The sequence below is a fragment of the Agelaius tricolor genome, unplaced genomic scaffold, assembly GCF_023055355.1.
Source record: "Agelaius tricolor isolate 1412-34295 unplaced genomic scaffold, bAgeTri1.0.p SCAF_24, whole genome shotgun sequence".
Taxonomy (NCBI): Eukaryota; Metazoa; Chordata; class Aves; order Passeriformes; family Icteridae; genus Agelaius; species Agelaius tricolor.
The window spans coordinates 3,572,493-3,587,337 of record NW_027269284.1 but is presented as its reverse complement, the minus strand read 5'-3'; the positions used below and the strand labels follow the sequence as shown (position 1 = coordinate 3,587,337).

The 14,845-nt window shown below is 47.6% G+C and overlaps 1 protein-coding gene across 1 annotated transcript; it reads right to left on the bottom strand.

Annotated features, from left to right (window-relative positions):
* Positions 1–14,363, bottom strand: CHMP3 (charged multivesicular body protein 3). The gene is made up of 6 exons (XM_071447388.1): positions 14,207–14,363; positions 9,394–9,454; positions 5,800–5,979; positions 3,269–3,390; positions 1,413–1,527; positions 1–510 (listed from the first exon to the last, which is right to left on the bottom strand). Exons 1-6 carry the CDS (start codon positions 14,249–14,251, stop codon positions 374–376), a joined length of 660 nt encoding a protein of 219 aa, XP_071303489.1. The 5' UTR covers positions 14,252–14,363; the 3' UTR covers positions 1–373.
* Positions 14,364–14,845: the final 482 nt, after the last annotated feature.

The window sequence follows — 14,845 nt, the reverse complement described above, 5'->3', positions numbered from 1 at the left end:
TGACTGTTAGAAGCAGCTTTAATAAAATTTGTATTGATTCAGGAAAACACAAATCTGACAGTGGTGGAGGTTTTTGGTAGCAGATTAAGCCAAAGTGCCTGTTAGAGAGAAATGCTGCTTGAAGATGAGAATATATTTCAGGACTTTATGTCTAAAAATACATAACATTACACCACCCTTGCCATGTCACCACAGGAAACATGGGCTGAACAGGAAACTGGAAGAAGTATATTACAGTAGTGTCTTGGAGGAAAGAATCCTCAGGAAGAAAAAAAAAATATATATATATTACATAAGTGAGAATACATAAAGTTTTGCATTTTGAAGGTAGGACAGAATAAAATCAAGCCAACTGTCCACATCCATCCTGGCCCTAGCTCCTCAGGGTGGCCAACCGTGACTGCATGGCCTCGATGTCCTCCTCCTCATCCACGGCAGCAGCTGCTGCCCCCATGGGCTCAGGCTCTGGCAGAGCATCTGTGACTTTACTGGGTGCTTTACCCAAGGCCCCTGCAACAACAAACAGGCTCATTAGTGACTGTCAGGTCTTCATTTGATTAGTGGCTTTTGGGGACATCTAAAACAACCCAACCGGTCATTTCCCACGGAGGTCAGAGCCCTGAGCTGGGCCAGGGCCAGCCCAGGGGGGTGCTGGCTGCCCAGCAGCCCTGACCTGCCAGCTCAGCCTCTGCTCCTTCCCCTCTGGGAGGAGGCTCCCAGCTCCCCACAAGCCCTGCTGCTTGCCGCGAGCTCCCCCTGCCTGCTCGGGAGGAGGCAGGGAAACAGGATGGAAAAAGCAAATGAGGGTGAGAGAAAGAACAGGGCAATGTGCCAGGCACTGAGCACAAGGTGCCAGCAGGGTGGGCCCTGCACTTGCAGCGTGCTGCAGCTGCTGCTTGTTTTTGTCACACCACATCACAAGCAATCCAGGTGAAAGGAGCATTCTAAGCATTCTCCAAATCAAATAACTGAACCAGTAAATCATTATTACTTCATGAGCTGGAAGGCAGAAGTTGTGGTTTTGGCTTTAAGAGGGTTTTTGTGTTTGTTTTGGGTTTTTTTCCCCCAAACAAGACACAGCATGTTACTGCCAGGACTCACAACACAGCCTATGACTCAAGGCAGTGCAGCAGAGTTTCTGGTTTCATTAATAACAATACCTAGCCAATCATGTTAAGTTTCACCTTGGTAAGAGGATTCACTGCATAGCCAAACACAGATCTGTAAGAACCTCAATTACAAAACTGCACAGAGAGCAGCTGAGGGATCTTAGTTCTGCCCTGCTGAGCCCCACTGAGCCCCACCAGCCAGTATTCCCTGAGAAATCAGCTTGTCAGAGCTCTCTGCCCACCACCAAAGGAGGAGATGCCACAGAGCAGGGACCTGGCTCTCAGCAGTGCCCACAAACTCACCAGCTGTAATTTCAAAAAGGATTTTGTCAATTTCTGCTTCAGCTTCCTCCTCCATCTCCTCCTGATCCTCCAGGCCTTCAAAGGTGTCTTCCAGCATTTCCTCTATAATTCCAGCCTAGCAGAAAAAAACAAGGCAGCCTATGATACCCTTGGAAACAGCAGAGTAAGAAAACTCATTTCTACTTGGGAGATGGGGTTATGCCTATCCAGGCATGTAACATGAGCACACATCTCTACAACTGCAGAGGAAAAGCAGGAAGAAAACTGAGGATTAAAGGCACCTGTTCTCACTTGGAAAACCTCAAGTTATTTAAACCAAAAGAGGAGAGATTTAAATTAGACATTAGGAAGAAATTCTTCCCTGTGAGCTGGAACAGGTTCCCCAGAGAAGCTGTGGATGCCCAGTTCCTGGGAGTGTTCCCAGCCAGGTCAGATGGGGCTCTGAGCAACCTGGTCCAGTGGCAGATGTCCCTGTCCATGGCAGGGGGGCTGGAATTACATGATCTTTAAGATCCTTTCCAACCCAAACCATTCCATGATTCCATGGTTATTTATTGTTGTTGCACACCTAAACCAAGACCCCAGCCTGCTCCAGGCATGTGAAATACAAGGGTTTCAGTCATGCAGCATGAATTGTGTAGCACACTGTAAAACTGCTCTTTGACACAGCTTGGTTTTTTTATCTGCATTTGACCCTGCATTTTTTAATCTGCATTTGACCCTGCATTTAACCCTAACCCTAACCCAAAACATTCCTTTGCAGGCCCTTCAACCTACATATGGTCAAACCATGCTGGTGCACAATGATGAAATTATTTAGAAATAAATTTATTTGAACTAAACAGTCTAGAGTGGTAAGAAAGGGAAAAGCAAAACAACTTTGGTAGTTGAAAATGTAATAGTCATAATAGAGAATTATGTATGCTTTCAAATCAGAGCACTCCCATCACATGGAGACACTGAGCTGGATGCTTTAAACCACTGACAGTGCGTTATATCTGAATTAGCCAGGAGTTTTGTGATTCTTTAAAAATTTTGTAATAAACTTAATTAGTTAAGGAGTGTTTGATTGCATTATTTTGGCTGGTATTGGTTTAGATCTGTATTGGCTAAGTGTCAGTAGAAAACCCTGAGAAATTACCTCACTGCACCTGCAGAAAGGAATTCTATGGACCTAGACCCCTTAGAGAATCTATAGTTGAAGAACAAAATAAATAATTGTTTAGTGGTTATCATACAACTAGAGATTAATTAGATGTCATAGAACAAGAATGGTATCTTGAGAGAGTTAAGGAGTCAGAGACATCCCAGAAAACTTGATTTATACATTGCAGGTGTAGTAAGGGAGCCACTTCATAGGCTTGTACTCCCCAGAAAACTTAATCAATAGTAATTGTCTAAGCAGGACAGCACATTTAATAAAGCACTGTTAGCTGGGTAAAACTCAGGTTATCCATTAAACAAAGACAGATGAGATGTTCTGCTAGTAATTAAAAGGAAACAAAACACCTCTACCATGATGCAATAAATTGGGCAGATTTTTAGGAGTGTCTATTAAAAAAATCTTGGCTGTTATAGTGTATATAAATGCCTGAAAATTGTTGTTTCTTTGAACATGTCTATGGTGAATAAATTCCCCATATGCTCTCAATTTTGGCTCAAAATTGTTATTAGGAATGTTGGTCTAACAGCTTTTTGCTGTTAGAGTTTCAACTCTTTGTGTCACCAGTATCAGGCTGGCCATGGAGTCAGAGTGTCCTGAGCTCCCTGTGACAAAGGGGCTGCCCAAGTGACTGCACAGCTCAGTAACAGCCACATTGTGTTCACCCCAGTCTGGTTTATGTGCCAGACCTTACCTTCATCATCTCTTTGGACAAGTCCCTCATCGTTGCTTGGATTTCTGGGATTTTTACTAGATTTTGCATAGCTTTCATGACTTCTGTGCTCTTCTGCAATGAACCTGCTACTCTGAGGACAGCTGTGAAGGAGAGAGGCACAGAACAGTTTGAACAATTCATGCACTGCTGAAAGCACAGGAATTATATCCTCCCTACGTGGAAGTTTCTTTACATTTAGGCATTTCAATTTAAAAATTAAATGGGCATTGCACTTCTTCACTCTTGACTAAATTCCTGGAAAAGCCCAACTTATATCCACACTGGAAAAGTGACATTTATAGCAAAGCTATAAATGTCCTGTACAATGAGGAGCCCAGGTGGTCTGCAGAGAGATTTCAACCCACCTGCACCCAGGTCACCAAAGACAGGGAGAGAGTTGCCCCTACCCAGCCCCTCAGCATCAGAGCTGCAGTGACTGCTGAACCAGGGATCTCCTGCCTGACACCAGCTGCTGGAAACCAACCCTGGCAGAAGCTCTGCTGCAACAGTTCCACAGCAAAGAGTAAGCTACAACATTAATACTGATGCAGACAAGCCAAAAATAAGCTTGTTTAAACTGAATTTAACAACACCCTTTCCAGAGGCTATTCTAACTTCTAAGCTCTCCTCATATGTATTGATACATCAAGATCAAAAAGCAGTAATTAAGGATACTTTGAAGATGTTTGAATTCTGCCATCTAGCTGTGCAGCTTCCTGGACATGGAGAACTTACCTGTTTGTATATAAAATGGTCACTCCTTAATGAAGCAAAATGAAGGTACAGCACATATTATTTTTTATTTTAGTAATTTAAGAGCCCTACACTTGTAACAAACTAACAGACACCTTGCCTTGAGTGGTCATTTTTCAAACAAACCCCAGACTGAATTTTAGATTCCTCTGTATTTCCTATCTAAGTGTATCAGAACATTCCCAGGAAGATGAAGATGCTGGCAGTGATAATAAGGAGGAGGCTGTTTTGAATTTTTCCTTTTAATGGACACCTTAAGCTACAAGGATGGTCCTACCTTCCTTTCCTGAGTGAGATGCATGGGGAGCCACATTTGAACCATCATAAAACTACCCTTAAGGTTCACAGTGTGACTTCCTGTTTTATCACTCATCCAGCATTAAAATCTACTTGGATGATGCTGGGGTGGAGGAAATGCTTTGACATTTCAGCAGCTTGTTCATCTCCACCAAGTCTTCTCCTGTCTTTACAGCTTTCTGCTCTGCTTGTTACAGGCTGGACTGTTTCCAGCTATGGAAAACTCTGCATATAGGAAGTATATTATAGCAGATTTCTGATGTGGATAAGGAACAAGGGAAATCTGCTGGTTCTGGAGGAACACAAAGGACCAAGGAGGGTTTACAGAACATGGGTGTTAAGCCAAAGGGCAAAAGGATTCATCCACACTAAGAAATCAAGCACTGCTGCCCCATCCCCATGCAGGTTGTTGGTAAATGCCCCCAGACTCTTGCTAGGGAAGCAACCATCTACAAGATGAAGAGAATTCTACTCCTGTGACAGATCCTGTCAAGATCAGTGACACAGGCTCCACCAGGACACAGGGGTATTAGGGATGCATTCCAACTGTTTAGAAATGCACACTAAGAATGTGCTCCCAATTGCTGTGAGCTCAGTTCCAGAGCATGTGATTCTCACACCACTGGAACCCTCAGGCTCTGAGGAGAGGTGTTACATCATCTGCTGAGCAGCTCATCACAGCAAACAGGGAACCAGCAAGGATGTGGGGAACAATGAGGGCAGGAACCCCAAGAAACCAAAACTGGGAGCTCCCTGATTGCTTCACAGCCCAGGGTGGGACACCCATCCAGGCAGGGCACTGGAGAAACAGCCTTAGAGCATCCTGCAGACTGAGGGGGTTACTGCCTACAGGGATGCAGGGGAAAAGAGCATGTTTGGACATGGGGGAAACTTACAATGGATCTTTTAAGGGGAATACAGGAACATACCTGAATCTTAGGGGAATGACCAAAGGTAGATTGGGGAAGGACTGAAGTGGATCAGGGAACACACAAACCTCAGGGGCCTGCAGGACCAAGTACCAGCAGTTCAGGCAGAGAAGGAGATCTGGGGCAGGTACCAGACATCTGGCCAGCTTGGACAGAGCATCTGAGAGCAGCTCCTGGAGCAACTGATCTGTTGTGTGTGTTGTGTTCTACCAGTGGACCCGAGGAAGAGCAGGTGGAGCTGTTCACAGTGTGTGAAAGCTGTGTGTGTTTATGGGGTGGTGGCAAAGGCTCTGCTCTGACAGTGTGGGTGCATGTGCCTGCTGGGATTAGGGGGTAGAACTTCAGCAGCCTCACAGCTCTGGGAGAATCTTCCCAGGCTCCTGAAGCCCACTGGAAAAAGCTGCTTTCCACAGGAGCATGGCTGCTCCCACATTCAAGCTCTGCCTGCATTTGATTTTGGTTCTGGATAAGGAAACCTCAGACCTCACTTCTACTGCCAGAGCAGTGCTTGGACTCAGGATTTGCTCTTACCAAGCTGGTTCTTCATCCCCATGAGAACTGAGTTCATGTGAGCTTTGGATGCATAGAGTTTGCTTACAGCCCTCCGAGAGCGGACCAGCTCCTTGGCCAGGATCACACACACATCTCTCTGATTCTTTTTGGCAGCATCCTTTATTGACCTCTTCACCTTCTCCTCTTCCCTCTGGATATCTGGAGCACAGAAAAACACAGCAAACAATGATCAACTCCTAAGGATATAGAAGAGAAATCAGTCATTTGTTGAGGTGTGTTTCCAATGCAAAGAATTGTTTCTGCTTGATTTCAGGTTCCTTCTGTTACTCAAGGACCTTGTTCTGGGTTGATTTACATGTCAGCTGATTAATTCAGCTAAATCTTAATAGGAAAATTCTCATTACTGAACATCCAGCTCTGTAATTTCCTTTGCAGTCAAGAGTACTCTAAAGGACTGTCTGAGAATATTATCCATGATGCTGAGCTGACTAAGAGCTTACAAAGCAAAAAAAGGTCCTGTAAGAACAAAGCACTCTGAGAGGATGACTTGACTCACAACTTCAAAATAACTTCCTGACTGTTAAACTGGCCTGATACAAACACACATACACAAAATATACATCTAACTTGAAACATCCTGTTCAAACTCTCCTGGCATCCAGCTCTGTTCAACAGGTTTTTTTAAGAGTGTGCTTAAGTGGGAATACTGAACTAAACATGGGCAAAGAGTTGGTTGGACTATTAAACACCAAAAAGGCCTTCTTAAATACCATTGGTTTCTCCAGCAAATCTGATGTGACTGTTGACAGTTCTGCCCTGCCAGGTAACACTGGCTGTGAACAGCAGGAGCCAGGTACTCCAAAAAGCCCAGAGTAAAAAATGCAAGAGTAAGCAGGGACAATATTAACTTCCTTTCTTTTCCAGACTCAGCAATAAATTAGTCACTGATGAAATGTGGATCTCAGAGTCCATAAGAAAAATTATCCTAAAGTAAATAAAGAATTCAGATAGTAAGGGTTCCTCACCTTCCTGTAAAGAGTTGATTGAAATGACCACAAGAACAATTTTTTCAAAGAAAGCCTCTGTTCAGATTTAGCTTTGAGTCTTCTTGATTTATGCCAGACAAAGTTATACACTGGAAGAATCAGAAGCTGCCCTTTTATAAAAACAAAGGCACCAACACACTCCTTCTGGCACAGGCTAACTTGGAGCCTTCAACACAGCTTCTCAGGTGGGAGTGAATGAATCCTGTACTCAAGACCAGTAAGTCTCTCAGTATCATTCACTGAGGTGTTTACCTTAAAGGACTGGCAGAAAGCTGTAGGATTATAATCAGAAAAACATACCTTTGCTGCTTTCCCACTATTATTTTCAGAAACACCACAAACTTGATGACATTTGTGTGTCAGACATGGGACTGAGCTGAGCTCCAGGTAAAAAAGAGCTGAAGTGCTCCAGCAGGAAACAGAAAGCACCAGAAGAACCCCAGCAGCACTGAGGAATTACAACACTCACTCTGTCAGGCTGAAAACAACCCTAATATTGTGTCCTGCAGCCAGGCTGGAGTAGGACAGCTGTCCCTGAGTGAATGCTCTCATGGCATTGAGTGCTGGCTGTGAGATCAGTGGCACAAGGATGCAGGAACAGCCAATCCATCTTTGAAGGGCAGTGCCAGCTACACTCCTCAAGGGAGACAAAGTCACCTCCCCAGTGCCTCTGCAGCACTACCAAGCACAAGAGGCACAAAGCAGCCCAAAGCACCTGCAAGAGGGACTCACAGCTCAGCAAAACACAAAGTTACTGTGTTACTCCAACTCTATCCACTCAAAAATTTCAATTCTGAAGTAACAAGGACACCTTTCATTTCTCCAAACCTTCCAAGCCCTGAAAAACAACCTACCCCAAACAGAAATCACTACAGCAGCACGAGTCCAACAACAGATGGTTTCAAAGAGTGTGCTGCTATTTTAGTAACTCTGCTGACTGGGCAAGCCAAGTGCTCAAGTGATCCAAGCCCACTCAGTTCATCCCAGGTGGATCTAGTGTTGCCTTGTTCAAACACATCCAGCACAGCTTTCCCCAAGGAAACTAAGACAGGTTCCAGCTTAGCATCCTTCCTTAGAGATTGCAGGGATTTCCTGTGTCAGGCTCAGGTGAAACAGGAGAGGATGGCAGAATCCAACTACAGTGAGGAACTTCTGAGGAAACCTTTGGTGGCACTTGGCTGCCATCCTTCAGGAGCAGCCTGCTAGCCTGGGAAGTGTCCAGCAGAACCAATCCATAGGTGACCCTTGGTAAAATGTGAAATCCTGGCACCAAGATATTATTTACTTTATTTTAAGGGCAATTATCAGTGTAGCAGATGGTTGGTGGTTAGTGCTGAACTGTATTTCTGTGAATGTAGGACTCTGAAACACAGACAGGTTTAGAGCTGCTAAAATAATTAGATTAATCTAATTAATTATTAGATCTACATCAAAATATCACACTACCATGTAACCTAGTATCTGTGCAGGCCATTAAAAGCATTATGGCATGTAAAAGGTTAAGAGAAACCCAAAATTTCCAGAAACATCAGTAGTGAGCACGTGGGCACTCTGCTCCTGTGGAAGATGCAGCCTCTAAAACATATTTTGCTACTAAGATCAGAGTTGCAGCTCCTCTGTGCCTGATACAGCCACACAAAGTGCCCTGGAGAAAGTAAAAGAATTCACATCCCTGTAGATCAGTTTTCCTGGGAAAGACACAAACTCTGTTCCTCATACTGGAGACAAGGACAAAGAGACTTTGTACTGCACAAGCAACCTTCTCCAACCAACTCCTACAAGTCTGCAAGACACAAACCCTGCCAGGTCACTCCAGAGGCACAGGGCTGGGGAAGGATGGGGAATGCAGGATGTGCTCTGCCAGCAACCAGATGCTGACACAAAATATCCTCCCATGGACAAATCCCAGAGACAGGCTAGGGATTTGAAATAAGAAATAAGGGGAAAACAAAACCTAGGCCCAAACCTGGTTTCAGGCTCAGGGAAGGCAGGTAGAACAAATTCTGAACTAACAGCAGTGCAATACTAAGCAACTTGTCTGCTTTTCAAGACACATTCAGCAGTGTAATGTTCATTATTTAATACCAAAACACCCACACACAGAAAATACTTTTTTTTTTCTTCCACTCTTCTGTTTGTAATTTTTCCAAGCTGACAGCAAGGTACTTTTGCTTGGCATGTGCACTTTCACACCAGTACATGCCAGTGGAACTGTCTACATGTGGAATTATTTACCATACTGATACTACTCATTAAATCAATGTGGGTGAAATTCTGGCTAATAAGTCTAATACAAGTTATCCAAAGGGATTTAAGAGCATTATGTCTTACTGGAGCATGAAATATTCATGTTCTTTTGAAAATTTTCCTAAGATAACTTCACAGAGACATCATTTTGTAACACAGACTGAGTCTGGCCCCAGGACCACATTTATCTTCCTTTACTCCAGATGTGACAGACTACCCCAAGTTATTAAATCTCACAGCCTGCCTCAATTAAAGTAAAAAAAAAGCCTTGAAGACACACAAGGAGAGTAAAAACAAAAAATGAGACACAAGTACAAACCTCTGATCTGTCTATCAATCACTCTCATTTCTTTCCTTATCTTCAAGGACCATTCATTGACCTTAAAAAGAGAAAGTGAGAGTTACTTGAAATTCCAACTTCAAAACTATGCTTTTATACTTTCATGTAACTTAAACATTCAGTATCAAAAGCAGCACTTCAAATTGCATGAGCTGCAAGTTATGAGTGATGTTAAAATATTTCATTATTCAAATAATAAAACCCCCAAACATTGCAGAGATACCATCAATTCCTGCACTGCTCTTAATGCTCAGACAAGGAGTTAAGGAGGACCTTAATAGATCCTTCCCAACCAAAACTCTTCAATGACTCCAGGATGTGATTTGTGAGTCAGATGCTCACAGCCTGGCTACCTTCCCACATCACAGCCCTGTCACTGTACACAGGGAACTTGCCACAGGGGGTTTCAGCAGCAGGGACAGACTTTGGCACAGATGACAGCCCCAAGAGTGCTACTGCCCATTTCAGTCAGGAAGATCCCCAGCAGGTCTCCAAGCCAACCCCTGCTCAAAGCAGGATCAAGTTCAGAGCTCAGACAGGCTCAGGTCTCATCCACTGAGTTTTGATACTGTTTGAGGGCAGAGACTTCACAGCCACTCTGAGCAAATGCACTTAAATTACTCCTGGGTGGGGAAGACTTTTCCTCATGGAATCCTGGAATGGTTTGGGTTGGAAGGGACCTTAAAGACCACCTATTTCCACCTTCCACTAAACCAGATTGCTTAGAGCTCCATCCAACCTGGCCTTTCATGTTCAATTCAAAACTCTCCTCTGGCCAACTGTGGTGTAGCCCCCCTCCTGTCACTGGACACACCTCAAAGGTGCCTGTCTGTGCCTTGACTACAACCCCAGCAGAGGCAGCGAGGGGCTTCAGACCCCTGCTCCTTCAGCTTCTCTTCTCCAAGTCAAAATGAGCCCAGTTCCCACAGCCACTCCTCCTGCACCACAGGCTCCAGCCCTCCTCCATCCTGATGGCCTCTGCCACCCTTGCCCAGCTTGCAGAGATCCCTCCTGAGCTGGGTGCCCACACTGGGACATTTCTGCAGCCTCTGCCACCCTTGCCCAGCTTGCAGAGATCCCTCCTGAGCTGGGTGCCCACACTGGGACATTTCTGCAGCCTCTGCCACCCTTGCCCAGCTTGCAGAGATCCCTCCTGAGCTGGGTGCCCACACTGGGACATTTCTGCAGCCTCTGCCACCCTTGCCCAGCTTGCAGAGATCCCTCCTGAGCTGGGTGCCCACACTGGGACACTCCTGCAGCCTCTGCCACCCTTGCCCAGCTTGCAGAGATCGCTCCTGAGCTGGGTGCCCACACTGGGACACTTCTGCAGAGTAGCACAGTGACTGAGCACTCAGCACTGTGACCACTCTTCCCAACACACCCTGTTTGCCCCCATTGCTGCAGAGGTGCACTGGGAACTCGTTTATTATCCATGGGAAAGCAGATCCTTTCCTGCAGAGCTGGTGCCCAGCCAGCCCCAGGCTGCACATCCCTGTGTGCAGGGATGGTTGGCCCAGTCTTGCATTGCTCAACATTTTGAGGTTCCTGCTCTGGGTTCCTCCCACTTGCTCAGGTCTCTCTGCCCTCCAGCTTCCCTTCCCCTGCCTTTGGTGGTGTTCAAACACAGCCACTCCTTCAGCAGCTCCCTCCTGGCACTTGCCAAGATCTCTCTGTTCCAGATCCTCTGGCTCATCCAGGAGGTGAGGAGCTCCACTTGCCCTGACCATTCCTCCAAGGAAGCAGAGTGAAGAGAACTTGTGCAATGAAAACTTGTAAAGCAAGTTCTCTTTGGTGCACAAGCCCAGCAGAGCAACAGATTTAGACTTTCACCAGTCTCAAAAGACTTTCTCTTGGTCATGGTGAACAGGACTGTGTTTTGACTGCAGACAAAAGCCAGCATTTGAAGTGCCCAAGCACAAAATCAGCTTAAAAACCCCCACATACATCCCAAAGCCCTGCAGAGGGGCAGAAGTTTCTAACAGGTTTCAGAAAGCTCTTGTACCTTTAGTTAAACTCTGTGTTTACAAGCAAAAAACCCCAAACCCAGAACTGAGTGCATCCTCCTCTCTTGTTCTTCAGAGCAGAAGAGATAATCCTGGAGAGTCATTGCTCACCCTGACAGAAAGCCAAGAAGGTCCCTTTTTTGAGTATGGACTACATGAGAGGAAAAAAGCAGGGGGAAGAGAGACTGAGAGAAACATGACAAGCTCTGGCTGGCCAATTGTCCTGTCTCAAATGTAACACCTGCCAGAGATTTGCTCCACAGCTTGTATTCTAGAACAAACCAACACACAACAAGCTTCATGTACAAGCACAATCAGCAACTGTCAAATGAACCACAGCAGGATCTGCAGCTTCTGTCTCTGGGGTGCACAGCCCAGCACAAACACACCATTAAATCAAGACTGGTTGTGGAAACTCTTTCACAGCTCATCCCTAGCACTGCCAGGGGTTTGACATGACTGTCCCAAAGGCACAGCTGGGTGTTTATGCCTTCCCTGGGGCTCCCAACTCCCCTCCTGCTTTGTGTAAGAGGAGGAGGAAACACCACTGACTCTTATCCAGGCTGGTCCATGCTCCCAGCTACATGAGACTGCAATTTGCTGAGCTGTAAGGAAGTCACACTGCCCATCTCACACAGACACAGGGACATGGGTGCAGACCATGGCACAAGGCAGCAATGCTGGAACGGGAGTCTGTGGTCCAGCTGAGCAGAGATAATCACCCTGAGCACAACTCCAGGCTGATGAAGCAATTCTGCTTCACTCCTGATCTAAACAAAAACATCACTCTCACAGCACTGCATCATGCCAGAGCCAGCCAGCAAAGCACTCAAGCTGAAAAGAGCCAACTCACACTACACTGGAGGAAAATCCACTTTTCAAGTTCAAATGATCCAGACATGGCATTAAAAGTACAATAAATCCCCAGCTTTAGTCAGGCTGAAATGTATCACCAGCTCCTCACAAGGGCTGAAGATATTTGCCTTGTATTGATCATAAATAAACTATCTCACATCAACAGAGGGGGCAGACAAAAGAACTGAGGGCAAATCATTGCCATCACAAAAATCTCAACTCCTCCCCATCCTCCTGCAGTGCTTGGATGGGTCCCCCTAGCCCTGCTCAGGGACTGCATCTGAGCACAGCTGCTGGCAGACACCAGCCAGGATGCAGAAACAGCTACTGCTTTTTCCTTCTAAAGCTGCAGTTAGGTACAGGAGGAAAGGAATTTTTAACTAATAATGGGTGTGTCAATATCAGTGTTAGGCCTGTGAAGTCACCATGCCAGCCTGCAGCCCCAGGGAGGGCTCATGACAGCAAGAGGACTCTTGTCACCTCTCCCTCCCCCTGTCCCATGCTGCCTTTTTAGGGTTTTCTGCAAAGAATCACAGAAACACTGGCTTAGGAAGGGATCTCTGGAGATCAGCCAGTGCAAGCCCCCTGCCAAGGCAGGGTCACCCAGAGCAGGTGACACAGGAACGTGTCCAGGTGTGTCTGGAATGGCTCCAGAGAGGGAGACTCCACAGCCTCCCTGGGCAGCTGCTCCACCCTCAGCATAAAGAAGCCTTTCCTCATGTAAAGGTGGAAGTGTGGTTTATTTTATGGCCACTGCTCCTTGACCTGTTGCTGTGCACCAAAAAGAAGGTTCGAGGTGGCTGGCACCATCCTCCAAGAGCTCCAAGATGCCCCATAGGCTCTGTGCTACTGGAAAACATGGCAAGCTCACCAGTTAGGGAAGGCAAAAGAGCAGGAGTGGCCCTCAGGCAGGAGGTGAGAACTCCTGAGTGCAGCATGAGCACCTGTGAGGGTTCCACAGCTGCCTGATGTGCCACCCACCCCTGAGAGCAGCAGCCCCCAGCCCCAGCTCTGCCTGGGCTCTCTTGTGCCACACTCAGGAGCTCAGCACACTGACCCAGCCCACACAGTGCTCTGACACAGGCACAGGAGGAAGGGAAGGACACTCCCAAAGGTACATTCCTCATTTGGTTCTCTCACCCACAAGCAACAGCCACAGCCTGCTCCCCTGGGACTCAGCTGCTACAAAGCACCAGGGAACATCTGTGACACTGCAGCTTGTCTGAGCATTCAGCTTGTGTGCCTGTCATTCTTCTCCCTGCTGCTCTTCCAGTACCTCTAATGTATTTGATCTTCCTCTCAGCAAACAGCAGATTTTTTTTTAACTCATTCATAGCTACTTATGAAAGGCAACAGTGAAATCTACCAGTGTCTTGATTATTTCATTCCACTGTGGCAGCAGAAAGCTGTTCCTGAAAACACAGTTTATTAGGGGGTTGAAAGGAGCCTTACAGACCATATAGCTCCTTCCAAGCACCCCTGCCACGGGCAGGGACACCTTCCACTAGACCAGGTCGCTCAAGGCCTTATCCAGTTTGGCTTCGAACATTTCCAGGGATGGGGCAGCCACAGTTTCCATGGGTAACCTGTTCCAGTGTCTCACCACGCTCAAAGGGAGGAATTTCTTCTTAGGATCTAACGTAAATTTCCACTCTATCAACTTGTGCCCCTTCCCTCTTGTCCCGCCACTCCACTTCCTCACAAACAGCTCCTCCCCGGCTCCCTGCAGGCCCCTTCAGATACCGGGAGGTTCTATGAGGTCTCACGGCCCGGTCCCGGCCCGGGTGCAGCCTCCGCCAGGGCCAGGCCGAGCCCGGCCCCTCTGCAGTCCCCGCCCGACGCCATAGCAACGCCACACGGCCCTGCCGCCACTCCCCCCTCAAACTCCCGGCCCCGCCGCCGCCCGGGCCCGCTCGGCGGCTCCGGCCCCTCACCAGCTCCTTGGGCGGCTTCTCGGGGGTCTTCCCGAAGAGCCCCATGGCGGCCGCACCGCCCGGCGCTTCCGGCTTCCCACAGCCGGGCCGGCCGGAGCGCGCACTGCGCCTGCGCCGCCGCGCACCCCGCCCACTCCGCGTGAGGGAGGGGCCTGAACGGCCTCGCCCCGCCCCTCGCGGCTTCCCGCCAGTCACGTGGCGCTGCGCACGGCCCCGCCCCCGCGGAGGGGCGGGAAGGCGCTGAGGGGCGCGGCGGGAGCGTCGGGCTCTGCACACTGAGCGTGTTTGTAACTCATTCACGGTCAGTCAGGTTGGGAAAGACTTCTGAGATTATCGAGTCCAACCATGACCGAACACCGCTATGGCACTGGGTGCCACGTCCGGTCTTTCCTTAAACACCTCCAGAGACAGTGACTCCACCACCGCCTTGGGCAGCCCATTCCAATGTGAAGAAATTCCTCCTAATGCGCAACCTGAACTCCACTGCTCCAGCTTAAGGCTGCGCCCTCTCGTCCTGTCGCTGGTTTCTTGGGATGAGAGCCTGATCCGCACCTGGCTGCCCCTCCTGTCACAGGGAGCTGTAGAGAGCAATAAGGGTGGGGATCACCCTGCCCCTCCTGTCAGGGAGCTCTAGAGAGC